This window comes from Nestor notabilis, unplaced genomic scaffold (assembly GCF_000696875.1).
Source record: "Nestor notabilis isolate BGI_N333 unplaced genomic scaffold, ASM69687v1 scaffold4452, whole genome shotgun sequence".
Lineage (NCBI taxonomy): Eukaryota > Metazoa > Chordata > Aves > Psittaciformes > Psittacidae > Nestor > Nestor notabilis.
Window position 1 is genome coordinate 150,060 of NW_009917749.1, and position 26,852 is coordinate 176,911.

At 44.3% G+C, this 26,852-nt stretch overlaps 1 protein-coding gene across 1 annotated transcript; it reads right to left on the bottom strand.

The window, feature by feature from the left end:
* Window positions 1-704: 704 nt before the first annotated feature.
* Window positions 705-21,992, bottom strand: TRIM29 (tripartite motif containing 29). Its single transcript, XM_010009383.1, has 9 exons — window positions 21,135-21,992; window positions 13,867-13,962; window positions 12,385-12,618; window positions 11,815-12,013; window positions 8,911-8,994; window positions 6,027-6,086; window positions 4,663-4,764; window positions 3,484-3,560; window positions 705-767 (listed from the first exon to the last, which is right to left on the bottom strand). Exons 1-9 carry the CDS (start codon window positions 21,990-21,992, stop codon window positions 705-707), a joined length of 1,773 nt encoding a protein of 590 aa, XP_010007685.1.
* Window positions 21,993-26,852: the final 4,860 nt, after the last annotated feature.

The following is a 26,852-nucleotide window of genomic DNA, read 5'->3' on the forward strand; positions in this document are numbered from 1 at the left end:
TAGCTGGCCTTGGGCTGTAGCAGCTCTGAATAGGTCCTCTTTGATGGGTTTTTGAAAGGCAGCAGGAGCAGAGCTGAGCTGAGCTAAAGAAGGGCTCTAAGGAAGTGTGCTGCCACTGGCATGGGCTGGGGGGAGTGTGCAGGGGTCTTGGGGAGGTGGCAGCACTGGACCTGGTGCCAGTGAGAGCTGCTCCCTGTTTCCGAGTGACAGGCTAGAGAGGCAAGGGAGGAGCTTTAGCCTGTCCCAGTGGCTGGCTGGGACCTCTTCATTCCAGGAAGACCTTTGGGCTCCCCCCCAGTTTGGGATCTTCGTCAGAACTTAACGGCTATGGTCATACAAACACTCTCAGGACAAGGGGACAACTGGTACAGTAGAGGGGTTGCTACCCAAGCATGCATGCTTCCCAGGAGAAGCAGAGCAGCTTGCTCTGCAGAAGCAAAGGGAAGGACATTGACAGAGAGGGAATTAGGAGGTGACAGCAAAGGATGGGGTTACATTGTTAAGGCCTGCGGAGCTTTCAAGGCAATTAGGTCATTAGGAAAAAGTCCTTGTTTCCTCCAGTAAAGGCTATTCCCTTCTGCACCTTCCCTCTCCCTGGCAGAGATTAGAGCAGTAAGGTTAATATAGTAGCAGGTACATCCATGAAAATCCGCAGCTGAGTCTTCACTCCAAGTGCTGCCAGCTCTTCCCTAAATCTTCAGGAATCAAGGTGCCTCGTTGGAAGTGGCTCCATTGCCTTTGTTGACGTAAAAGGGGCGGTAATGTGACTGCAATGGAGAATTTGGGGCATGTGAGTTTGGCCTACCTTCCTTTACTGACCACCTATACTTCACCCTCCTAGGTAGCCCAACCATACATATCTTAACACCTTCAGTCTTTTCTCTTGCAGAGCATCACTGCCTCATTTCACTACTGGAGGTGCTGAAGTGATCATATGCAAATGGTGTTGCTTTTTGATTCATATACATGCTTTGCATGGACCTCATTCCTGAGCCAGATGAGTCTGTGCATCATATAAAATCTCAGACGATGACTCATGGTTTGATGAGAGGCTTCTTGGAGAAGAGGAATGTCACCTTTATTTTTATGCTTCTGTCAGTGTCTTTTAATTGCTTACTAACCTGAGAACTCTTGGGAGGTTTCACATTTAAAGCCATGCACAGTTATGTGAGTGATCAACTAAGTCACATGGTATTTATTTGTGCCAAAACTCTTGTGCATGGAAATTCTTACACGATGGTGTATTGTTTCTTCACACCTGCACATGTTGCAGGGCCCAGTACTAAACGTTTGTGTAAACAGAAGTGTAAAGGGAGAGACAGGGGCAGAGCTTAAAGGAATTGCCATTGTCTACCACTCTTAGCTCTGTTTACTGCAGTCCTGAGTTATATCTCTTCTCATCAGGACCTACCCCTGGAATTTCATTCTTATCTGCACCATTACAAATAAGCAAAGTTGTGTTGTGCAGCATATTGTTGGCTTGGGATGATCGCAAAATACAAAAGCCAATTTATGGATTGTGATACCTGGTTGCACTCTTCAAGGCAAAATCTCTAGCCTGGATGAGAATATGCTTACGCTAGTGAAATGGTGCCCAAGGTAATCAGGAACAACTGTGGTTTTGTAATGTCTTATCTGTCTCAGGTTTGATCCACCGCCCAGATCTTGCTTGCAGAAGGTGGGAGAGACCTCAAAGAAACACTCTGTGCAATGCTCTTGTTAGTATTAGGCATGGCAGAAGGCTGGAAGCACGGGCAGAGCAAACCCAGCCCAACCCATCCTCCTGCTCAGTGCTGACTCCCAATACCTCCTGCTCAATGTTCCCTTTTGTTGAAGCTCTTTTCATTTTATGGCCTTAATTTCCAATATAATTAAGATATGAAAGAGGGAGGCTTCATTTTAAAGAACTCCCTGTGGGTTTAAAAGACATTCCTCCTTAAACAGTACAGTCCTTTGTGAAAATTCATATTTACAGAACTTTTAGAATGTGTATTACTTAAATACATATTTAAGATGCTTTAAAAGGTCGATTATTGGCCCAATAGACCATAACAGCTCCTGCAGAGCTCCTACAGTCCAGATCACGTATTTCTATTTTGGGACTTTTTAATGCTTATATTTATCAAGCCAATTGTTAAGTTCAGGGCTATCTGGTGAATATAGACCATAAAAATAAAATAACCACTACATGTGTATGCATGAGAGAGAAAGGGTAAAAGAAAAAGCCTGATGACTTCATGTGAGAGAAGTTTCCCAGGCTGTGTCTCTATGAGGATGAAGGAAAGCATGGGTTGTGTTCATGAAGCACAGCATGCTGCCTGTTGTGCTGCAGGGTGCTTATTGCTAGGACCACCCTAGTGGCATCCTTCAGTGCTAACAGAGACTTCACTTTCCTGGCCAGACTTCCCCTGTATACCACCACCATTAGGAAGGGTAGGTTGGTATCTAAAATCACCGGGAAAAGTCTCCACTTGAGCGCACACATGATGAAGTAGATGATCTTTAGAAAGGCAGTGATCAAAACACAAGACAGAAGACACTACAAAACTTCGCTGTTCCTAGGGTATCTATTTTGCAGTAGCATATTCAGAAACTCAAGGCTGGATTTTGTGAAACTGTCTACCCAGGTACATCCCTTTCACAGGCATTCATCTCCTGGTAGGGCCTTGAAAAGTTAGTAGAGACATACAGCTGCAGTCTTTAGGCAGCCACTTTCTAACTGTTGTGTGTTTCCTTTGCTTTCTTCATTCAGTGTGGGAATGCTCTCAATTCTTGGCCCTCTGCTTCTTACAAGTCTTATTTCCAGGGAATAGTAAATAATCTTTCACAAATGTAAAATCAGAACTGAAAAAATAGCCTTCATCTGTGGAGATGGGGGCAAAAGCTTGTCGATCTTGTTTTGGGTCATGCAAGATCTTAATGTATCACAGTGTGAATGGATGTTAAGAAAATAGATTAATTTAGTGTTTCTGTGGCTGGGCATTAACTGCTTGTTAACCTCGTATGTTTGAGATTATAAGACCTAAAATATCACTGTCCTCTGCCCTTTATAATGTATTGTTACCTGATTTGTGCTAAAAGTGCAAAATGAGTGACTTACTGATGTTCTAGTGATTTATGTTCATAGTCTGACCCCTCAGTTTTGATATTGCATCTGTGCACTCTAGGATGTAACTAGCGAAATACTCTTACGTTTTTGTCTTTGGTGTCACTTTCACAATCTGTGCTTTCTAGATGTCACGGACCAAGAGTATAGATTATTCCTACAATCCAGAGCTGTGGTGGCAGCAGTGTTAACCTGCATCCCTCTGTGGATGCAGTTAACCACAGAGAAATAAAATAGAAGCTGGTGTCTTGAAGCTTTTACATTCCCATCTCCAAAGAACCCAAGCTCTGGTCTCTTAAGTCTCAGGTATCACTAAAGCGGATAGTTCTCTTGCTGAAGCTGTGCACATGCTTTCACACCAAGAGTGTATTTCTTACCAAGACAGACTGCTTAGAAGATTTCCATGTCTGTGGTGTCACCTTTGCAGACTGATGTCTCACTATTGAAGGATAAGCTGTGACAACATAAAACAACCTGTTATAGATCAGTCCCTGCCACCATCCCCGTCTCCCCTTGTGAGCATCAAGATGAGTAGCAGGACTGGAAGCGCCACATAATTAGTATTGCATTGCTTAACATTGAAATGCAGCCATTATTGGGGAGGGACACAACAGCAGTCAGGCAGATCTCTATTCCACCACCCAATCAGTTAGGAAAAGGAAGTAAAGAAAGTCTGTCTAATTAAAATGTCTGAGGAGTGCAGAGAGGTGGAATGCAATCAGTCCAGTTAAATTCAGGCCAAGTCCCGAACTAAGCATTCTGGCTCTTGCAAAGAACACTATAGGCTATTTAAGTACTGCAAAGAGCTGAGGCCTGGGTTTCATGTCAGAAATTAATGACAGTACCTCTGGCAGTGTGGTAAGACCTAACCCCTTTATACCACACCACCTCCATTCTGATTCAAAAATAACACCAGCTCTGCTGAATCATGACCAGTTTCAGTGCTATCAGGCAATGGTCTTTCCCCGTTCACAAATTAGTCAGACCTGGCTCTGCTTGGCAGGTGCTGATGCTCTTGGATTCCACCTCTGGTGCCCTTAAACTAGTGAGCAGTGAAAAGAGGATTATGAGACAGTGAACGGGGGTTCTGGTTCAGATGAAGGAGAACAGGCAGCTGCTGCACATGGTTTTGAAGGTTGTGCTTAGTGGCTATTACTCTTTCAGGATGATAGCTCTTTTAAAACACTGATGAAGGTAAAGGGGTAAATGGCCATGAACATAATTTCCCAGTATCTTTCCCTGCTCCCTGTGCCTCTATAATAATTCTCATCTCTACCCATTGCAAATGAAAGTTAAGACCATTTCAGCTAGTCACTAGATGTAACTTTTTAGTACTTTTTAACACTCTTTAATAAAATCCTGTTGCCCCGGCTCAGCAGAGTAAGTTGCTTGTGTGAACATGTGTGTGTATATAAGAGATTGACAGTCAGGACAAGAGATATGGGCTAGCTGTAGGACTGCTCCAGACCTTCTCTGGGGAAGCAAGAAGAGGATTAAATGTCTTATCACCTAAAAAAGGGAAAGAAGGAAGGGGTAAAATACCAACTGCCTAGTACCGGTCTTAGTGAAGAGGCTCCCATCAGACTGTTTGCTGAAGTCACCGGGCGGATTCTGTCCCACCGAGGAGAATTGAAAAGGCAGCTTAGTACCATTGCCGACTGGAAGACAGAAGAGGTTGTGTTATTCCATGGTGCTGCATGCTGCAGTGGGGAAGCCCTAAGCATTTCAAAACACACCCTATAAAACTACCTTCGGCTGGTTGGGGGAAAATGGGAACTAACAGCTTTGTCCCTTTTCTTTTAGTAAGAAAAGGCAGATGAGTGCAGCAAGTTGTGGGGTCCCAGTGTACACAGTGTGCAAGTGTGAATTGATCCCAATGCTCCAGACAGGCAGGGAAGAGCCTTTCTCATGAGAGACCCAGAGTGCAGGTATGACTGAAAAGCAGCAGCTTCCTGGCATGAAACTGCATCTCCAGAGACAGGAGTAACAAGGCAAAACTACATAACTGCCGAAGCTCCCTTGCCTCCAAGCAGTTGAGGCTTTATTCAAAGCCCATAGAAATTAAAGCAAGGCTTCCCCTTCTGGCCTCGTTGGGGTCAGGCCCTGGCTGCCAGAATGAATCTGAGAGCAGAGATGATGAGAGGGAGACAGCCCTGCCTGTGGCATGAAAACAGGAACAACTTAGGTGTGTCTGTGAGTCACCAGAGCTCCCCCAGGTAGAGTAGCCGTGGATGCTTGTAGGCTGCCTCTGAATGAAAGGAAAGGCAGGACCCTCTGAGCATGAACAAAGCAAAGAAAGAAAACACAGGCAAGAAAAAGGATTGTAGGCATCTGGGAAGAAAAGGCATGACTCACTGCTGCTGGGGTCCTTGGTACACTAGCTCAAAGCACCCCCTCCTCATTGTGCTGGATGTTGTACAGACAGTGAACATGGGGCAGGCTCTTATACGCTAAGTAAAAGGTGTATGTTTGTTGGAGAAGAGCTGCCTTGTGCTTCTGAGACTGGCTGAGAGTACTTGGAGTCCACCACATCCTCCACTGGTTGCCTTGGATGATGTTGGCACTCCTGTTGATTGCATTTGGTTAGGAATCTCAGGATCTTTACAAATTGGCACCTACATTTTCAATCTTCTTTCACTGTCTGAACAGTAAGGACAGGGATGCCTTTCCCTCCTGTATACAGGAGGGAATTTCTTTCCCTGTGTTTCTTTCCTGTATGGAAAGAAATCTAGAGCAGTGAGATCCTGGGTTTGGGTCTATGCAGACAGTGCTGATAACCCAGCTAAGAGATGGATCTGAGAGACAGTGATTGACAGGTGACAGGACAGCTGAGAGGGGAAGCAGAGATTTGGTTAGCCAGCTAGAAAGCTGTGGCACGGGGGGTTAGATCCTTTCACACTGAAGTCGGAATTACCCGTACCAAGTGTTTCCTCAGTCGCTTGGAAGGAGGAAAATTCCCATGATCGTGGGTTGAAACTGGCTGTAAAACAAGAGCATCCAGTTCAGCAGTTGGGTCCTGATGAGCTGGCTCAAAGGCCTGTGCCTGGCGCTGCTCTATGTTACAGTCCCCACCAATCTGGAAGCAGCCCCAAACCAGAAATCTGAGTCCATGGAGTAGAGAAAAGCCTGGTCTTTTTTATTCTGGGTTCTAGGGAATGGTGAATGGACTTCTCATTTACAGAACAAAGCACTCTAACTGCCACAGAACTGTCTTTAGCTGCATTAAATTGCCCACTCAGGTCTGTCTACTCAATGTGACTATTCTGCAAAGACTCATGCAGACAAAGGTTTGGTTTTGGAGCTCAAAGAGACACAAGCAGAGGAACATTTCTTGCTCCAGCACACATTGTCTCAGCCACTGTGGCAGGCATGTGCTTCAGGGTTTCACTAGGAAATCCTAGTGTGATGCAGACTAGTGCTGTTGTACCCCTTTTGTGAGACACTGGACTCCCAGAAGAGTGAAGAGGTGAACGCTTCGAGCTGTTATGCTGCCATCCTGTGGCCTGTTTTTCTATTTAAGCTGTGTTTCTATTTAAGCTACTGGTTCTCCCTTTCTATGTGCCTGAGTCCGTTCTACTCTTCATTCAAAGACTTCCAAAGGTACAAGATGATCTTTCCAACATCCTCCTGGCTCTGCCCAAACTGTTTGCCACATCAGGAGAAGAAAGCTCAGTGGAGAGGACAGAAAGGAGTGTCAAGAAGTGGAACAGATTGTTCCTCTATCTTTTAGGCAGCATTTGAAACCCTTTATGTCTCCCCTCTGCCTCATTATGACACCTTTGCAAGCAGATGCTCTGTGATACTGTTTTTAATGACTATGGCAGTAGAAGTCTCCTTGAATTTAAGCAGGGCTTAAAAACATATAGGTTCAGCTCAAATCCAAGCAGTTTCTTAGTGTGGGCCACTGCAGTTAGTGCAGAGCACAACTTGGGTAGCCTTCCTCAGTGCAGCCAACAGACTTGCCACTGTGGCTTCAGGCAGGATTTGCAGTGATCCAACCTAGCGAGAAAAAGGGTGTGTTACAAAACTATCATGAAATAATCAAGGATATTGTGTATTATGCAATGCAAATGGTGGTCCTCTGTTTTTTTAAATCCTATTTTATGGAATTCCTTAGAAGAGATGCAATGGGAGGAAGTACTACATGACACAGAGCATAGAAATCTCTAGAGAGTTAAATGATTATGGGTACATTGCATTATTCATCAGATAATCCTTTGCTAGCAAGCATGCAAGCTAAATGGGTCATGTCTCCTGTTTGCCTACTGATTCATTCCATTCCCAAACACCCCAACAGTGTGGTTTCAGCAGCTGGTTCCTTTCTATCATGCTTGAGTCCTCATTTTAGTAGAGAGGATTGAGTCCTCATCCTGTGCTATTCAAATCCCATTTCAGCAGAGATTGTGCTTAGATTTTTTTGGATGAAGCGATTTCATTGGTACAAAACACAGAACAAGTAGTTTTGGAAGGCAACATGACTGTACTCTGAGGTAAAGGTAGATGTGTGTAGGCAGAAGTAATGTTCCCCCAGGATTTGTATACTCAAAAATCCACTGCAGGAACAGTAGCCCACTGATCTCCAAGCTGCTGGACATCCTTTACACTACTCTCTAGCTGCCTGCATCCAGGAAGTGTCCCCACTGGCTCCAATAAAGAGCACTAAATAAGAAACCCTGTATCTAGCAGTCTCTGTTGATCCCTCCTTTCTCTAGGCACATCCTTCAGGAGGCTGCCATGCTGGATCCCAGCTGGGAGCCAGTGAGCCTCTGTTCCCAGGTCTTAACAATTGATTATCCAGAGATGAGCAGAGGGAAGTCCAGTCACTATGGTCTGGTGCAGTGAGCAGCTAGGCTATGCCATGCAATGACACTGTCACTTACTACTTTTCCTTTTGCCATGTCACGTTTCAGCCCTGCCCCTGACACACATAGGAGCAATGACATCAGAATGGCATTGTCTACTGTCCTCCTCCCACCACACTCCACCACACTCTTCTAATGCATGTTGAGCTATTTAAAATGAATTTGGACAGAGATGGGTTCAGACCACGCAATTTTAAATCTAACTTACCACCACCCGTTAAGGTTGAAAACAGTTTTGGATGCAGGGCTGAGTCTGTGGTCTCTCCTGAGCATCTGCAGCTCCACTTAGCAAAACATGTGTTTCCCTGACAGCACAGGGCCTGTAAAGCTCTGAAGCAGCTGGGGGCAGCACATCAGCTGTAACCATGTGGGCAGTGTTTGGAGACAGGCTCCATGCAAAACAAACCCACCACTGGCAAAATGCCCCCTGCAGCCTCTGATGAAGAGAATGTCCCCTAACTTGGGGGGCCTGCAGGAAACAGTCCTGCTGATGCTGAACTGGGAATGCTGCCTCTGCTCCAAAGGGCATCCTCACCCCCGCGGCGCCAGGCAGGGCTGCCAGCAAGCTGCCAGGCGTGGGCTGGGAACAGAGGAGAAGGGCAAAGTGGAAAATACAGACAAAGGGCTCAGTGTTGGGATCTGGGTTATCCCCATGGAACCCTAACGACAGAGCAGGCAACACTGCACTCTAAATGTGCCTTCAGGGGAGTGCCAGTGCTAATTGCTGGCATATCCCTTCACACTGCCCACCATCTGGCTTTGCAGAGCAGCAGCTGTAAACACCTGGCAAATCCAGGTCTAGAGACCAGAAGAAATGTGGCTACTTGTTTCGTGTGCTACCCTTTCTGGTTTTCTGTTTCTAAAGGCATTTTCTTGCTTAGGCTTTTAGCAATCCCTGCTTCTCACTCTGAATGAAGCCAGGCCACCATTAGGGTACCATACCTTTGGGAGACAGGAACATGGAAAATCTCTTCAAGTTGTCCGGCTGGTTCCACTCATAGTTATTCATCATGTACCGGTGGTCACCTGGAGAAGCAGAGCAGGACATGAGCTGGAGGAGGTTGTTGGATGGTCTTGAGAGGGAAGGGAATAACAGATTGGAATTGCTTCTGCAAGTGCTGCAGGAGAGGTGGTTCTGCTCTTTGAAAACGAGTTTCTCTGTTTTTTCTTAATACCTCTGTGGGACTATTTGGCTGGGAGGTAAAGTAGTGCTGTAGCCGCCCAGAGGTTCAGCTCTCGGATAAAGGAGAAAGCTCCCTCAGAGACAGCACAGCATCTGGCCATTAAGTAGATACGCTATCTCCTGGAAATCCATAGGGAGATTTGAGGGTGAGGCATTTTCCTACCAAAATCCTGCTGTGTGGCTAAAAACATATCCCACTTCAAAAGCAGTGGTTTGGCTTCTTTTGTGTGTTTTTAACCTGTGCTCAGTGCTGGCTTCCAACCAGCAGATCTTGAACTGCAAGTATTACAAAGCTCAAGAAAATCAGTGTTGGGAGAGCCCAGTAGGTTGTTTGCTTCAGTTCTTACAGAAAAATGCTAAACCTGAGTTGCAGACAGCTCTATCTTCCTGGGCTCTCGGACAAGGATATTTGGTTCAGGCTTCATGCAAAGCAGATGAAACCTACCCTATTCCCAGGTATTACACAGCCTGGTTTTGGTTTTCTGATACTGACCCACAGGAACTGGTGCTCGATGAGTAGAGATGCTCATAAAACCACTTTCTTTTAAGGCCTCGAGTGTTCTATAAACCTATTATTCTCTGCAAGGGGGTGAATTTGTTTCCCATGTTTAAATAGTTCCATTCTTTGATTCTTAAGTCATTGAACAAACTTTTATGTTATTTCTCCAATTTATCTCTGTGTTATTTAAAATCCCTGGATGCTGTCTGATTATTTTCCTCCTTGCCACACTACTAAGTAGGTACCTGTTATGACAACTAAAAGAAAGCGGATTCCCTTTGGAGTCTGCTATTAAGCTGGTTTCATTCCATTAATGTAATATTTCTTCCTGGGAAGTTTTTTTACACTAGAAGATCAAGCCAGTTGCAAATGAATTTGTTGCAGTGACTCGGGGAGTCTGAGTTAATTAAATCCATTAAGTAATTGTGGAGTTATTTCCTTGCAGTCACTAGATGCAGAGTGCTGTCCTCTTTCAAGTGTAACTGTGGTTTGAAAAACGGAGAGCTCTGAAGCTTCTGAGACTCACCTTAAATAACATTTCCCAAATGAGTGGATACCATTGTTCTTCTCATTAGGCAGACTCCAAGCTGTGTCCATTAAAGTAAAGTTTCTCAAAGTGCCCAACTTTCTGGCAGTAGTTAATTGTTGCCCCACTCATATTTTGGCACTTGAATCCCACAGATTTCAAGTACCTTTGAGGACTTCTGACATCAGTAATATGGAAGGGGCCCAAATTAAAAATAATCAAGAAGCAGTCAGTTTTTATCCAGAGCTACTAGAACTGAATATATGCATACTCTTGTTGGGTTGTACAAATAGCCAAGTAAAATACATTTGCTTCAGGACTGGCAAAAAGAGAGTATTGAGAATCCGACCAGGTACATGGGGGTGTTAAATGTTGGAAGACAAGTAATGTTCAGTTTCTGGTACTACTTGAAGGGCAGGGAGAGTTAAAGAATCCAACTCTAGCTATGCATCATGAGCACTTTGAACTAAAAAGTTCAGTTCTCCAGACCAGAAGAATCTGGTCCATCTAATTCCTGTCTAACAGAGATTGATGGCACTAGATAAACGTTAATGAACTGTTTGCAGTGCAGGCTCCTTGGGGCCAGGGGCTTACTCTTTCTCTTCATAATATAGGGCGGCAGCAGGCTGTCACTTGATGAATACTAGTGATTCTCATTACAGATCTAAATGTATTCTGGTCCCATGTCACCTTCATTCTTACTGCTCTAGATTATGAATGCAGGCAGGCTGATTCACAAAACCCAGGCTCTGAAAAGCATTGCCATGTTGACCAGTAAGTGAACCTGTGTTGTTCTGACTGCTGTGCATCTTATCAAACAGGCTGCTTTTTGTTTGGTTTTTTGTTTTGGAGGGTTTTTTTGGTTGTTTCTTCCCTTCCTCCTTTATTATATCATCTTGTAATGTGGATCTGTCTTTTCTGGAAGGAAGTTGGAGTGATTTACATGGCTATTGCCCAGGAAAGAGATGGTGTATTAATAAGGCAGGAATTAGTACTGTGAATTTGAATGAAACAGTGATCTTGCAGATTTGCAGCAAAGTTCCTCAGCTGCTTGTATTGTATGAACTGGACTTGAGTTTATCCCTGCATCTTTTTGAGTCACACATCCTCCTGAACAGCAGAGTGCAATTTATCTTCATGTTACCTATCCAGCTTCTCCACCTTTATTGTTCTGGTATCTAGGTTCCACAATTATTAATAGATTATATCCTTATAGCAGCCTGGTGAGATAACTATTAATTCCAATCCCTATTATTCTTAGTTCAGGAGGTCATCTTTTGGGAATAATTAACTTGCCCAAGGTTACAAAAGCTCTTTGTGGGAGATCTAGGAAGTGAAACTCGGTTGTGGAATCCCCTTCTAGTTCCCTGTCCTCCTAAAATTATGTGTAAGCTTGATGCAAGACAAGTCCTTTCTGCAGAACTAATTGGGAGACATGGAAAGTAGGTGGGTTCTAAGACCTAGAAGACTCCTTGCAGTGCTGTGGTACTAATCAGCTACAGGTAGTGTTTCTCCCACTTTCATTAGGTCTTTGCTTACTTTCTCCTCTGTGAGAGCGCACTGATCAGACTTCACCTCTGACTCTGTGCCAGGCTTTGCCGAGGGAAGGAGGGAAGGAGCAGATCTCAGATACTCTACCATTCTCCATGTGGTTCCTCTCTATGAAGTTGCGGCCAAGGTCTGCCTTGCAGATCTTCTCCACGTGCCTCATGCAGACATTTAGGAGGTCATCTCTGAGGAGTCCCATAGATGGGCTCATGCTCTCCCCTTCAAGCAGCACACTGTAAGTTGGAAGAGATGGTGGGGGGACATAATTCCGCATCAAAGCCCCAAACTCCTGCCAAACAGAAGGGAGGAGAGGTTACTGAGGAATATAAGAGATGGAGGTTAGGTCCTAGGAAGTAGCTAATGTGAGGCCCCAAATAGTATGAAGTGCAAAAGAGAACAGTGAAGATGGGGGCAGACAAAGGAGGCAGACAAATGTTGTGCCTGTGAGCTGCAGCCATCTACAAAAAAACCCTGGAGTTGGCATGCAGAAGTTCATTCTTCACCTACCAGAGCAGAGACAGCTGCAAATGTCAGGGTAGGTTCCTGCCATAAATGTGCATTGAACTGGAGGAGATTAATGCACTTTACCGCAGCTTGGGATTTGTCTTTGGGACAAATACTGTCTTCATGGGAAGAAAACTAAACTGAGATCTTGGTTACCTGCAGGAAGAGCACGGAGTCACTGATCTGGTGGATCTGCTCCCTGTGCTCCTTGTCTTCCCGCAGAAGCTTTGCCCTCTCTTCCAGCTCATCCACGATTTCCTTCACGTTCTCTGATGCAATCTTTTCCCTCTGATCCAAGGCAGCCTTCACTTCATCCCTCTGCCTCTCCAGGTCACGGATCAGCTCTTTGAAATGCTGGTCCACTGTTGCTTTCTCATTGGTAGTGTAGTTCTGCAGAGGGAAGGGTCAGAGAGAGGAGGCAGCAGGAAAGAGGCAGGAGAAATAACACATTAAACTTCTCAGGGAGTTGTCTAACAGAGGCAAACAGAGAGGGATATGTCCAAGCATCCTCAGCATTTAGACTGTGACTATGGAGACTCTAGGTATGTAAGTCAGCACCAGAAACGTGCCAGGAGAAGTAATACTTGTTCTTGCAGTACTTGTGTGTATGTAATTGAAAGGGCATGCTGTCTTCCTGATTATAAGAGCATATCTTTGAATTCATGAATTGCACTCTTGGGTGATATTTAAAAACACTGTTTAACTTTCTAAATCATGGTTCTGGCTCCTCAAGAATTCAAGGACCAAATTCCCACCATTTCAAAGGATGAAAGGTGCTGAATCGTTTCTTAAAACTTCTCCTCTAGGTCCCTCTGAAATATTCCTCAGAAGGACTGTGGATGTAACTATATTCAGAGTTAAAATTTCTAGGTCAGGTTTCCAATAATAATAGTAATAATAGTCATAATAGTCATAATCGTAATAATAGTAATAAAGCAGACGAAAAGCAGAACTGGCAAGACAATGTACGTGTACCACATAAAAGGGAGAAGAATGGCTTTGCCTGTTAATGTTATGCAGATTTTCTGGGGTGTCTTCAAATTGTGTTTTCACTGCTTTATTCAGTTAGGGTATAAATGAGAAAAATAACACCACGACTATATTCTAACCCTTAGCGTGATTAAAGAGTTATAATAGAGCCCTGTATCTGTATGGAAATAAGCTGTTCCACCATTTACCAGGTGTTTGTTGGTGTAACTGCATCTTTTCTGGTTGCCTTATCTCTGTTTGGGCAATCCAGAGCCCTTCTGGAGTTTGTGTGTGTGGTCTAGCAGGAAAGAAAGCAGCAGCACACCTTTGTTTCCGAATCAGCCTGGCTACCAGTGATAGAAGAACTGTAAGGAACCCAAATCAGGGAGGTGCCTTGGATCATTTTGTAACAAGGCTGTGCTGCCTCTTCTTGATCTCCTGCAGGGTATGTTGCAATGTTAATTTAGTAGGAGTTGTTGTTTCCAAGACTTGGCATGAGCGAGTTTTGGAGAGTGATGAGAGAGAGCTGGGATAAGGGATGGAGTGAATAAGAGCTGGCTATGTCAGAGAAATTGAGGAAAGGAGGTGAGGGATGTGAGAGAGTGGAAAAGAAAATGACAAGTATAGGAAAAACAGAGAAGTGAACTGAAATGAATACCCCATACGCACCTTGATACGGTCTCTCTCCTTCTGCCACTTATCGATTTCATCTTCTACCTCAATGATCTTCAGCTGCAGTTGCTCTTTCTGCAGTGAAAGCTCAGCCTGCGAGGAGAGGACAGTCTCATGAACTGGGGCTGAGGGTGGCCTACTTCAAAGAAGCACTGTGTTCCCACTTATGCATTTGGCCCTGAACAATAACAACTGGGAGGTGCAGGTTCCTGGCACTGCTTGAAATGGGGATCATGTGCTGACACTGGACAAGATCCCAGAGCTTCTCGCTGGGTCAAGACATTCGGCTCCCTCAGCAAAGACAGCAGAAGCACCCACCTACTGGGCTACCGTCATGGTGCCGTTTTTAATCACATTAGAGTCATTAGCTGGAGGGGGAAGAGGCCTGTTTCAAAATTCAGCTGTGTATGCAGTGAAGGGCCCATCCCAGGGTGTGCCTCTGCAGCAATAACAGTTTTCATGTAATTACGGAATGACGTTTGACGAGTGTTGCAACAAGAGGATGATGCCTCCGGCAGGAATTCTGTTTAGACAGGATTGTGGATTAATTTGCTCTGAATTGAGAGCTTTCATGTTATGATGAAGCTGGGGAATGTTTGGAAAAAATAAAAAATAGAGAAGGAGGAGGGAGGAGGTGTAGTCAACCATTGCTTGGCTTAGATCAGCAACTTCACTGGGCTTCATTTGCATTTCATTTTGCGCTGGCTTCCCAGAGAAGCTCAGACCAGACAATTGCATGCAAGGCAGTTCATAGAACTGGAGGCCATTGAGGGCCGGGCAGCTATGCACTGGTGTAACATGCCGGGTGGTGTGCATGCCACATCACTGGATCAGACCAGGACCTGGCTGTTTAGTAATGCTTTGCGCCGTTAACTCTGGGCAACCCCTCCCTCAGTTGTTCATATTCACCACGTCCCTGCCCAACAGATCATGACAAAGCCTTTGTTTACGCATTTCAAGATCTTTGTGTGTTTCATGTGTGTACATGTTGGTCACAGCACAAGTATAACTACAGGCAATCTGGCTATGGGATATCCATCCCAAGAGCTATTTAGGAACTACGCAGTTTGCAGGAATTACCTGTACTCCACTGCAACTGAGCCGTGTCACACTGGAAAAGTTCTGAAAACCTGCTGCTCATGTGGGATCCTTTGGCAAATGGTTGTATTATCCAAAAGCACTTACATTTAGGCCAACAGTTGGAGGCAGGGGAGACAAGGGATGGATACAACCACTCCTGCAGCAACTAACACAATGAGGCCTCCCTGCTGTTAAAACACAAGTTGTAGTTCCCACTGCTTTGCTGCCACCCAAGAAGATAATACAATGTGAAAACATGGGTCTTCCCTTGTGATCATGGTTTCCCTTGGGGTGGAAGTTTTAAAGTTCTCAGTTTTTCATTCAAGGAGTAGAAAACAGCATCCCACAGTGAAGAAAAGCATGCAACAAGCTGTCAAAAGCTCAGACCAAGGAAATCAGCCCATCAGGACTCTTGTCTTGCTGCCAGTCACGATAGCGTCTGAACATCCTCTTAAGCTTGAATCATGCACAGCTGCATCTGAGAGCCATTGACTTTAGCTGTTCCAATTTAGAAATATCTCTATTTATAGAGGGAAAACAATTTGATAGTTCTTTCATTGCCTTATAAAACAGAAGAAAGGAGGAACAAAAAAGGCAAATGTACTCAAAGGTATCTCAGTGCCAGAAGAGCTGCATCCTCACAATGTCATTGTAATTGTCCTTGTTTGTTGAGAGTTAGGAGAGCACTGGTCCTCTAAATACCACCCATACACCCTGACAGCCTTCACTAGTCAAACAAATACCATCATGAGCTGAAGTTCATATTCTACAGGGGTTCGGAACACTTATTGTTAGCAAAGTAAAAAGCACATCTCCTGGGCAATGGGAGGTCTTGTTTCCTTCCTCATCCCTAAATATCAGGACATTCTTATGACAAGAATATGAGTGAAATCATACAAAGGACTGGAAAAAAACAGACTTTTCACAGACACTCTCAAACAGAGGGATTTGAAAAGAAAGGTAACAGGAAAAAGAATCAGACGGTGGATGGAAAGATGTTGACAGCAGTATTATGCTTTTATAGTACTTTTTAATTGAGATGGGTATCAAAGGAATTTTGTAAACTATTACTTGCTCAGAAGTGATACTAACTCCTAACAGCTTATTGCAGTTATAATATCCCTTCACCCAGAAAGGTAGTTTGTGTGCCTCTGGGATGGGATGTAACAAGTATTTGAGAGCAGACCCACAGTACCATTTAGAGTGACAATTATGATTTGCAAGTGGAAATTACAGAGATAGTTCCAGTAGTCAGAATGCAAATGACCACAGCCATCCAGGTTCAGCATGGGTTAAAATGCCCATACTGAGGGCAAAAAAACCCACTAGCACAGACACCAGCAAGGGAGGTGAAGGAAAGTGTTTCATTGCACGGTAACACAAACATTCAAACCAGTCTAAGCATAGAAAAAATGTTCAAAAGAGGTTCAGGGAGGCTGTGGAATAGTACAAGAACTGGTGATGTGGGTACGAAGAGGCTTATTCAGTTAGAGGTGCTCTGGAGATGGACTACAATGTAAGGGGTTAAGCAAAAGTGATGTTTTTAAGGCTTTGATCAGTCTTGGACTGGCTGAAAGATTGCTTTAGCTGTCCATGTATGTCCTGTGTTACATTTACAGTAGGCTGGCTACACGTATTAGGTATTGTCAACTCCTCCACTTTGTTCCCAATAAAGAAACTTCTCTCCCAGCTTTCTTCATATTTCTCAGATTTTCCAGGGTCAAGAACTCCTGATCCTCTTATGTGATGGACCATCCAGAACAAATCCATTGGGTGAGACTTGGGGTTCAGAAGGGCCTCTTGAAAGATACTGTAGCACCTCCAGTCATTGTGAGGGGAGCCCCTACAGTGCAGAAATACTAACAGTGAAGAAGCTCTAGGAAGTACAGGTTTAGACCATTCGGTTTGACTATAGCAAGCTGAGAAATGCTGGCACTGAGAGTCTTTGAGCTAAGAGAGGATCCCCTGTTAGAGTCTAAGTTAGGGCAGTCAAGAGGCCTAAGTGAAAGTTCAGAGTGTACATCCACAACTGAACCCAGCCCTTTTGCTGTAAAGGACCTAGAGATGTGAGATTATGAATCTTGCATCATGATGTGACTCATTTTTGCAAGGCAGCAATACAAGCATCATCATGTCTTAATGCTCTGGGAACCCAGTCCTTGAATCAGGGAACACCCCTGTGTCACCAGCCTGGGAGAGCTATGCTAATTACCCGACAGCAACAACCAAATGCAATAATGAAGCTAGAGAAGTGTTTAAACTAGTTGTTCCTAATACAGGGCTTGTATTAGAAATTACACGATGAGAAATCAGCAAGTTGTTTGAGATATTATTTCTGCTGCTTTTGCCATTACATTTTTCTATCTAAGCTTTAGTTAAGCAGAGGTGGGTGCCAGTGGGCTACAATCTCTGTAGACTCTGCCAGCATCCTGCAATAAGGCCACTTGTCACAACATGAGCTGAGGCCAGAAAAGGCTCTCTGCACAGTCTGAAGAGAATTCCTTACTTACAAACTGCTGGATTTTCCCTGGGGTCTGCCCTCACTGCAGAGGCATTAGTGCAGAATGCAGGCAAACAAGCAAATCACAGTTTGCAGCAGGTCAGCTTTCCCAGCCTTCCAGCTAGGAAGAACGTCCTGCAAGGGACTTGCACCATCTCTGTGGAAAGAGCATCTATTTTAAGCTGTATCCGCAGAGCAACCACAACTCATGTAGATTAAGGTCTTACAGCCACATTGTGCCCTAACCTTGCCTTGGTGAGAAGGGCCAAAAAATCCTTCCACTAGCATATTGCTACTCTCTCGTTTGCTCTCTATTCAGACAGTGAAAGCAAAACAGAGAGGGCTCACATGGAAATCCCTCTGGATGCATGTCTGTGGATGGTTGACTTCAAAGCCCAGTTCAGCCTCTGTGAAGTCTCCCCTTTTAAAAGGGGCTTTGTTGAAACAAGGAACACCCAGGTCCTGTTTCTGCACAACAGTTCTCTGCTGCCTCTTTAAACCTGCTGTGCAATGTGAACTTTTCTTTAAACGTAAAGTATTAAAGAAAAGAATCAAAGTGCTTTTCACTAGAACTGACCTGACGTGCTGAGTACTAAGGCTGGTGCTGGATAGTAACCACAGGTTATTTACAGCTGTGTGACTGGCAGGCATATGTGAAGTTGTCTCATTTTGAGCACAGGCCTGTAAAACAGGTTTTGAATAAAGGATCCCCTTTCAAAATGAAGGATGCTATCTGAAAGGGGGACTCTAGTTCTGTTGATAAATCAAGCTGGCCAGAGGGTTTTATTTGGCTGTACAAGCTGCTATTGACAGTTTTCACTTTTCAACTGTGTGTGGTTATTACCCAGCCTCACAGCATTTTTCTTGGTTGTTTCTTGTGCTGATTCTGGTGGGGCTGTTACTTTGCTTCTAAATCTGTAACAGGAAACTAATGCAAAGTGGCTCTGGGGAAGGCATTAAAGGTTTGCTGGGTAAAATACACAAATACCACTGTGTGGAAAATCAGGAAAAGAGTCTCTGTCTGACCCCCTGTGCCTTTCGCTCTTGCCTGCTCAGAAGCACACCAGGAAAAGAGTGACTCTCACCCCAGGCTCCTGAAAAGTGGAAGATGCTGCCATGTTCTTCCTCTGTCTCACAGACAGAAAAATATCAGTCTTTCCACTGCTCGCTTAAATGCTCTAACTAGTAGGTGTCTGTTTACTGGCTTGTTTGCATTCCTTTTCTCTTAAGCTTTACTGTCTCTGTCTGCACTGTGGAGCAAGCAGAGTTACCTAATTTTACAGAAGAATCTTAAACTATCCCTTGTTTTCCCAACGCTGAAGTACAGCACCTCTCCTCCTTACAGGTCTATAAAGACAGACTCATGAAAGAGACTGTAACCTGCATTAATTCTGCCATATGAAAGGAATACATATACCTAAATCAAGCATATTACACCTCATCATGGGACAGGTTTGTGCCACCAAATTGCTGAACGCCCAGATTGACAGTCAGTGACACACACATACATCCCCCGACACCAAATTCTGGTGGAATCCTCTCCAGGATTGGAGTCTCAGTACAGCCAAGGACTGGGAAACTTTTGCAGATAAACCAATTGTTCCTTCACAACCCACATTGTGTGAAGAGTCTCTGTAGATATAGCTGTATTCTGGTCACCAGCCCAGTGGTATAGTTAGCAAATTTGGAGCTTCTAAAACTACCCCAATGCTGCTTGGATGCAAGCTTTAAAAATGGGGCAAGGATCGAGATGACCTGATGTGGTGCTTTTGCTTATTCTTTTCACACTTTGCCACTCTTCCAGTTTGTGGTCACATCCCAGTTCAGCTGATTTGCAAGACTGGAAAAGAATTTGCAAGACCGGTGCACACAAGGGACTTGGAAATGCTCATTCCTCTTTCTGGTTCTTGCTAAGGCTCCACCTAAGGTGAATAAATAGGGGCTAGGAATAAACATTTGCAAGCAGAAGCTATCCTATTAATTGTTTTTGTCTGAGTGAATACTCACTCAAGTTACAACATGATCAAAACTTGTGCTCAGGAGAAACTTGCACATGTGTATGATTCATGTTGATAAAGCCCTAAATCCTTTAGGCTTAGCAGCAGCAGAAACAGCTAAGGACAGTATAGGAACTAAAGCATGGAGCTAACAAGAATGGCACAAGGATTCTGAGGAAGAAATCAAACATCATTAAAATCTTAGGCGAAGCCTCCTCTGACCAGCCTCTTTAAAAGCAAGGTGTTCTAGGTCCATCCAACCACAGGAAGAAGGCTCTGCCTAGCTTTGGTTCCTCAGGGAGCAGCTGTTAACTTCTTTTCAGTAGAAACGGCTAAGAGGAATTGGACGACCTGGCAGACACCAGACACAGCTTTACGAGAGTTAGCATATGCTATGTTGAGAGCTGACATCAAAAACACAAGAATAAGCAATTATGAAACAAACAGCAGGCTAGCAAGCCCTGCAGGAATTTCTTTACGAAAGACTGGTTGAGACACAGAAGAAATGTTGTCTGGTTTCAGTAAGTCTGCAAGTTGGAGATGACGTTGCAAGAAAATAAAAAATATGTGCGCAGGGAGACAGAGAGAAGCTCTGCATAAGGTGCTCTTTCAGCCTTAAGAGAGAAATCTTCCCACCACCTTAGAAAGGCTTGAACTGTTCTTCCATGTTAAGGGTAACTTAGGAATTTCCAGCAGTGGGTACTTTTATTTGCCTGTTCACCACATCAGAGCACCGGCTTGGGCTGTGCCTAGGAGTAGGATTTAGCAGATCTTACTTAGTGCCCTTCCAGTTTCTGCTGAGGACTGGCTGTGTGACTCTAGGCAAATTGGTTTACATTAGCATACATCCTGTCTGCTTAGAAGATTTCTAAGCCAGGACATGCTCTTACTATGGGATGTATAGCACCAAACATGCTGAGACCCTGATCTTTACTGCATCTAGTGGAATAATCATATGTCTGCTCAGAAAGCAAACAGCATGAGACTTGAAGGAATCAAAGGTGGAAGACTTTCGATTAGTGAGCACTGCTCCACACACCAGCCTCATCCCCTTAGATATCCATCTTCTAAAACTAGTTTAGTAACACGTCAGGGGAAATTACGATGTTTTGTGCTTGCACCAGGGATTTTTCTTCATCTAAGCTTCAAATTACTCTTCCCATAGGTGTGCTTGACACTATTATATCCGTAACAGAAGAGAAAAACAAAACCCCATAATCTCACTCTAAATAGCTGACATGGCAATAATAGCCACTAGTAATTTTAGTAGCCACTCATCCAACTACCTCCATTCTGGAGATCCTGAACTTGAGCAGTGCCCACCTTTCTGGCTGCGGGATCACTACACAAAACTTAGCATGTATGGTTTTGATTCAGCTTCTGCTGAAAGCCAGTGATGCAACCAGGGGTGGAAGCCAGGTTCACCACCACCCCCCAGTCAGGTCTGCTACACAAGACCAGTGCTATGCTGTTGTAACCAGCCATTAGGAGAACAATGATCCCACGGCAGCAGAAGCCAGGCAATATCCGTTCTCCACTGAATGCTTCCCATCCACCACCCCTGCATCCCAGAATTACATTGCAGACATGGTTTGAGGAGAGACTGTAGGCTGGAAAGCAAAAGCTGTGGTGTAATATTGAAATGCCTTGGAAAGACTGATGGGAATGTGCAATAAAAAGAGCATTACCTCTTTTCCTGCTTTCTCGATCTCCACTGTCACTGTGCTGTGGTTCTTGTGCTCTTGGAACATGCAGAGGTAGCAGATGCACATCTGGTCTGTCTGACAGAACAGCTCCATGGTCTTCCCATGCACAGGGCATTTTCTTGCTTCAAAGTCCCTGATGGGGTCCAGGAGCTGATGGTCCCGGAAAGCTGCTCCCTCCAGATGGGGCTTGAGGTGCAGCTCACAGAAGGAAGCCTGGCACACCAAGCAAGACTTCACAGCCTTTTGCTTGTTATCAATGCAGGAATCACACAGAACATCCTCAAGCTTCACCCTGGGCCGTGACCCAGCCGCTCGGTCAGGCTTGTTGAAGGTGTGTCTTCTCAGGTCCCCTGTCTCTACGAGAGGGAGGGAAGTTTTCTTCAGGTCCCCCATCTGCCCCCCAGAGAACAATGACTTTCTCCCTTCCCCTTCACTAGGCAGGAAGCTCTTTTTGGAATCCAAATTGAAGAGGGACTTCCTGAGATCGCCTTTCTCTGCAAAGGAGAGTGGTGGTCTCCTCATGTCTCCCATCTGTCCACTGGCATATTGCATCTTCTTTGAATCTGCCGAATCCATGCTGAAGTAGGTTGATCTCTTCTCATCAGATGACTCCACAAACTGAATGATGGGCCTCTTCCAGTCACTGCCAGAGAAGAGAGAGCTCTTGATTTGCCCTGCCTCCAAAGATGCACTGCCAGTGCCCTTCAGAGCTTCCTTCTCGCCTCCGCTAGAGTTTGTATTCTTCTTCACTTCTTCTTCCTTTTTGGGGGCAGATGGACTCTTCACATCCTCTGGCTTCCCAGTGGTACCATTTGGCCTTGCTGCACTCCCCGTTTCCATCGTCTGAACAGGGCAAATGGGCTTCACCACTTAATCTATCCTCCAGCTCCTGTCTTTCAGCCCAAAGTGGGTATGTCTGCCCAGTTGTTGTCTCAGCAAGGAATGACGGTGGAATGCTGGAAAGCTTCTGCCCAAGTGACGCACCTGGAGCTCCTGCAGGGAGGAGGAGAACGCCTGGATTATGCTAGGGAGACGCAGGGAGAAAGAAAGACGTTACCAGGGATCAGAAGCTACAGCTGTGCAGTTAATTATACAAGGCAGTCCACACCCAGGAACATTCTTGTCTAACCAGGTTTGGGAGGAAGGGCTGTTTATATACATAGAAATGTGTTGGGTTCTTTAAAAACCACTTTCATTAAGATGCAGCAACCAGTTTGACCGCTTGTTTCAAAAATAAGTTTGCTCCTTGTTGCCAGGAGCTGAGGTTACCTCCTCGCAGAGACGGGCAGGGTCGGAGAGACCATGAGATGCAGAAGATGGGTTTGTTAACTGGGTCATACCCATGCACAGAAATAATTATGGTTGTAATTAAAATGAACGCCTAGAATAAAGCATTCTTAAACTCAATTCCCCTGAGGACTTACTGCATTCAGTAGGACAGGGAGGGGAAACATAGGGATAATACTGGGTTTAAAAGACCCTATTATCTTTATTTTTATTTTTAGGTTGGGTTTGTGCAAGGTCCAGCCATCTAGACCTGGAAATAACCCAACCATGTAGCAGATCAACACAGATGACCTGAAGTTAAAATGGGCTAGTCCTGTTTTTCCCACAGGCCATGTAATCTCCACTAATGTGACTAGAAGAATAAAACCCCCATTCCCTATTTCACTGCACATTCTCACTGAGGTAAGGGTTCAGGTGTATCTGATGTGGCTCTTCCCATAAAAGTCTACTGAACTGAGACATACCTGTAATGTACCTGGAAGAAGAAATGATTTACAGCTAGATGGGCAAAAATATTTCTTGCAGGAAAAAAGAACTGGGAAGAGGTTTTAAAAATAGATTTGTCTCCACTAGCTGTATTCCAGGGAAATGTTCAACTTGTTGGAATCACAGAAGATTTCAGAAGAAAAGGCTCTTTACAAGCACTGTGAGTTCCATCACCTTCAAAAGAAAGAGCCTGATCTTCCACTCGTATCGTATCAATTTAGCATAGCCTATATTCTGAATTTCAGTGAGATTGCTCTGAGATTAGTGCCCTGGGTGTAAATTAACCATGCCTAAGATTTGTGTTTAATCTAATTGTCACAGAATGCAATGGTGGCGTTGCTGGAGAATAAGATTTTTAGGCTGTAATAATATCTCATTAGAAATCTGTAACAAAAGCCAGTTGGAAGTGTCTGAAGTAGCAGAGGAAAAATCCAGGTTTACATTTTGCAGCTCTTTTTGAGGCGTGGAGGAAATAAAGGTGCAGCCCAAACCAAGAGCAGCATACATTTTGGATCTGAGAACGAAATAGCTAGGAAGCACCTGTCTAACAGATCCAGTTTCTAAGGTCTTTGTGCAAAATAAGAGATAAGGAAAGAGAAAACATTCTTCTCTTCAACTGAAATGCAGTTGGGACCCATGGCTCATGGATCCTGTCCCACTTACAGCCTGTATGTCATTATAGCTCTCTATATATGAGAAATGATTCAGTATACAGTATTTTTTTGGATAATAGTTGTTGGAAAAGGCCACACCTTTTTCAGTAATTTCTAATGGACAGGTTTTTTATTAAGAGGACCATAGTCTTTTGTGAGTCATTCTTCATTCTGTGGCATAGGAAAGGGCAATGCTATTTTTTAAAAACAAATTTCATAAAAGAAAGACATTGACTGACATCCATGTATTTGTTTTCCCCAGCTTCCTCGGCTGAGCTGCTCTTTATAGCATTAACTGGCCTGTAGATCTCCAAGCGATTAAAAATACTGGAGGGTGGAGCTGCCTGTTCTTCACGTGTACGTGAAGAGAATCAGCAGAGATTTTCCAAGCTAGCATTAATACTTAAGAAAGAAAAAACATCTAAGGTTTAAGACCTTACTAAAGGTCTAACTTGGAGAAGGAGGCCTTGATTTCTCTTGTTTTCCTGGCAAGAATGATTGTTAGGATTTTGGAATAGGCAGTCAAAAGATTAAGGACTGAGTTTTTTCATCTTGATTTTACTGAGGCAAATCCAGAGCAAACGAGTTTAATCCTGTTACTTTAGGCAGTCTTGGGAGTAACTGAACTCAGAGGAGGTTTACGATAGATTCTTCTGTCCATGCAGAGGCACATACAGACTTGCACCCTCCAGTAAGTCAGGTTATGGCTGGGCTTTTCCTGACCTACTCTGATGCCAGCCATGATATTAGCCCCTCCACTTGTTACTGGTGAAGTATGACCATACTTGAGATGTAAGATGTTGTAATGTTTACCATCTACTGCGCCAGTCAGAATCAGATGGGCTGTAGTCAGCCCTTAAAACATTTGGCATGCTCCATAAAGTTGCAGTCTCTTCTTTGGCTTTTGAATGGGTGGCATCTGTCCTTGCTGTTTAGTTTTGAAGAATCCTCGACTTAAATGCTGTGTCAGACAGAACAAGGGAGGCTGCACATATACATACACACACACACACAGAGATTAATGGACCCAAGTGCAAACTGGACTTCTTGAAGGTCCCTCACCCCCTTTTGGCCTCCCATGGCATGTCAGTCTCCCTTCCCCTGTCATCCTCCCAAACCTGTTTACCTCATCCCCTATCAGTATCAGGAACACTTTCACTTGTCCCCTTTTACCCTCAGCTCACTCTCAAGCATCCCGTGTGCCTGGAATTAGTGCCTTGGGCATGTCCTGCTTGCAAATACCTGTGACACCGTGGCAGGCCCACATGTGACCAGCAAGAGCTAAATGCACCACCTCTGCTGCCACTCATCCTGCTACTTTGTTCTGTAGCCAAAGGCCAAGCCCACCTTTTCCCCAGCATCTCTCTGCGCCTCATCACACTTCATCGTGTCTTTTTCATGCCAAAAGATGGTTTGCAGTTGGGGCTCACCTCTCTCTTGTTATTTCTGGCCTTTCCCGGGAAATCTACTGTTCACGCTTGTCTGAAACTTGAGGAGCACATGGTCTTACTGGTGTTTGTAACCACAGCCACTGCTGGCTAATTCTGCCTGGGAATCACAGGAGGACTACAGGAGTTAAAGGGTAGTTTCTCAGACAACCTGTGCTTCAGTTCCTAACCATATTCAGAAGACTTGTGCACACACGTGTATGTCAGGCAATTTAGAAGCCAAAATAAAATACAGACTGGACGTTTCTTTATTGTAGGCTTTATCTTTCCCCCTCCCAGAGGGAGGTTCCTGATTTCTGTAGCATTAGTTCACACTTGTGTAAGCATCTTCTGTGATTTTTGTGCTAGTTATCCCTACATTTCCCGCAGAAGACAACTGTCTCCTATCTAGTGCACTGCGTCAAGCCAATCACACAATATGCCCATGTCTATGCCTCTGACTCAGAGCATACACCCACGTTTGGCATCTGCAGTGTCTTTCATCTGAAAAACTCAGAGCGTTTTTCAAAGGTTCACAAATTAAACTTGACAACACCTTTGCAAAATAGGTCTGGGTTGCCAACCCCATGTGGCAATTAGAGAAACTGAGGCATGGACTGTGGAACTGCCTGAAATTTTTCAGGAAGAAGTGAAACTTTTTGTCTGAAGTTGCTATACAGCCTTTTTGCTTGTTCATTCTCTTCTTTTTCATGATTGTGACCCCTTTAAATACTTGAATTTTTTTTTTGTATGATGCTTTTGATCTTGTTTTGAACTTGAGTTTTTTCACTGTATATGCACTAGTAAGTTTAAGTAGTTTATTGCTTGTACTAAAGTGTTTTCACTGTGTGATGTGCTCACAAAAATCTTCATGGCTAGAAAAGGTTTCCCCAGGATGGAAAAAGTGATAAAATTGGGTCCATTTCAAGCTAAATAGAATAGAAACAGTTAAGCCAAGCCTGGGGCACTCCTTTAGACAGGCTCCGGAGCAGAGTTTCAAACGCCGGTGACTGATGAAGTCATGGAGAGTCACAGAGAATTAGATCAACCAGCCCATGATTCACTAGCCCTGGTTCTCACAATAACTCCAACCAAACTAGGAGTGGGGAACCTTCCTACTAATTGCCTACTCTGTGCTCTACCCAGTAATCCACACTCCCTTTCACATCCTACATATTTTCAGTCCTTTCTCATTTCTTACACTTTTATATAACACACATCCAGACCCCAGAAAATGTTATGCTGAAATGCATGTAGGCTATTCCTGCCACAAGAAAGCACAGGAAATCAACCCATCAAGCATGTAGACACCATTGAGCAATGACCATGCATTAACCAGCTCCCAGTGTAAGAGCAAAGCAGGCAAAACAAGTTCAAGGCTTCATGTTGCTTTCACATGTATCATGTTCGGTCAGCAATATATCCAGATAGATCAATAGAGCTACCCTGGCATAGAGCACATAGGGAAAAAAACAATGCTGCAGGTGTGCTTAAAGCAGGTCTCCAGATAACTCTCAGAGCTTTATAGAGGTGATTTATACAAGATAGACTCAATTTATATGGCACAAACTTACATTCAGGTATTTGTGACAATGTGGGCTTGCCACCTCCATGTGATATTCAGCCGTGTGTTTCAGAGTAGGTGATGAAGGGAAGGAAAACAGAACCAAGTTATTTGGGGGATGCATTTTCATGTTAGGGAGCATGCTGAATTGAGAGCTCAATGAAGATGGTCAGGACCTGGCTTCAGATAGAACGTTTTTAGGGCAGCATGAGCATCTGAATAGCTCCTCCAGGGTACCATGACAAGCCAAACACAAGCTTCCCAGGGCTTAAATCAGGCCTGC

Coding starts and splice junctions, on each gene's coding strand:
- TRIM29 (XM_010009383.1), bottom strand. CDS start 21,992: ATGGAAACGGGGAGTGCAGCAAGGCCAAATGGTACCACTGGGAAGCCA. Junction 12,014..12,384: donor ACTCCGTGCTCTTCCTGCAG/GTAACCAAGATC, acceptor TCTGTTTGGCAG/GAGTTTGGGGCTTTGATGCG. Junction 8,995..11,814: donor GAGGAACCACATGGAGAATG/GTAGAGTATCTG, acceptor CTGCTTCTCCAG/GTGACCACCGGTACATGATG.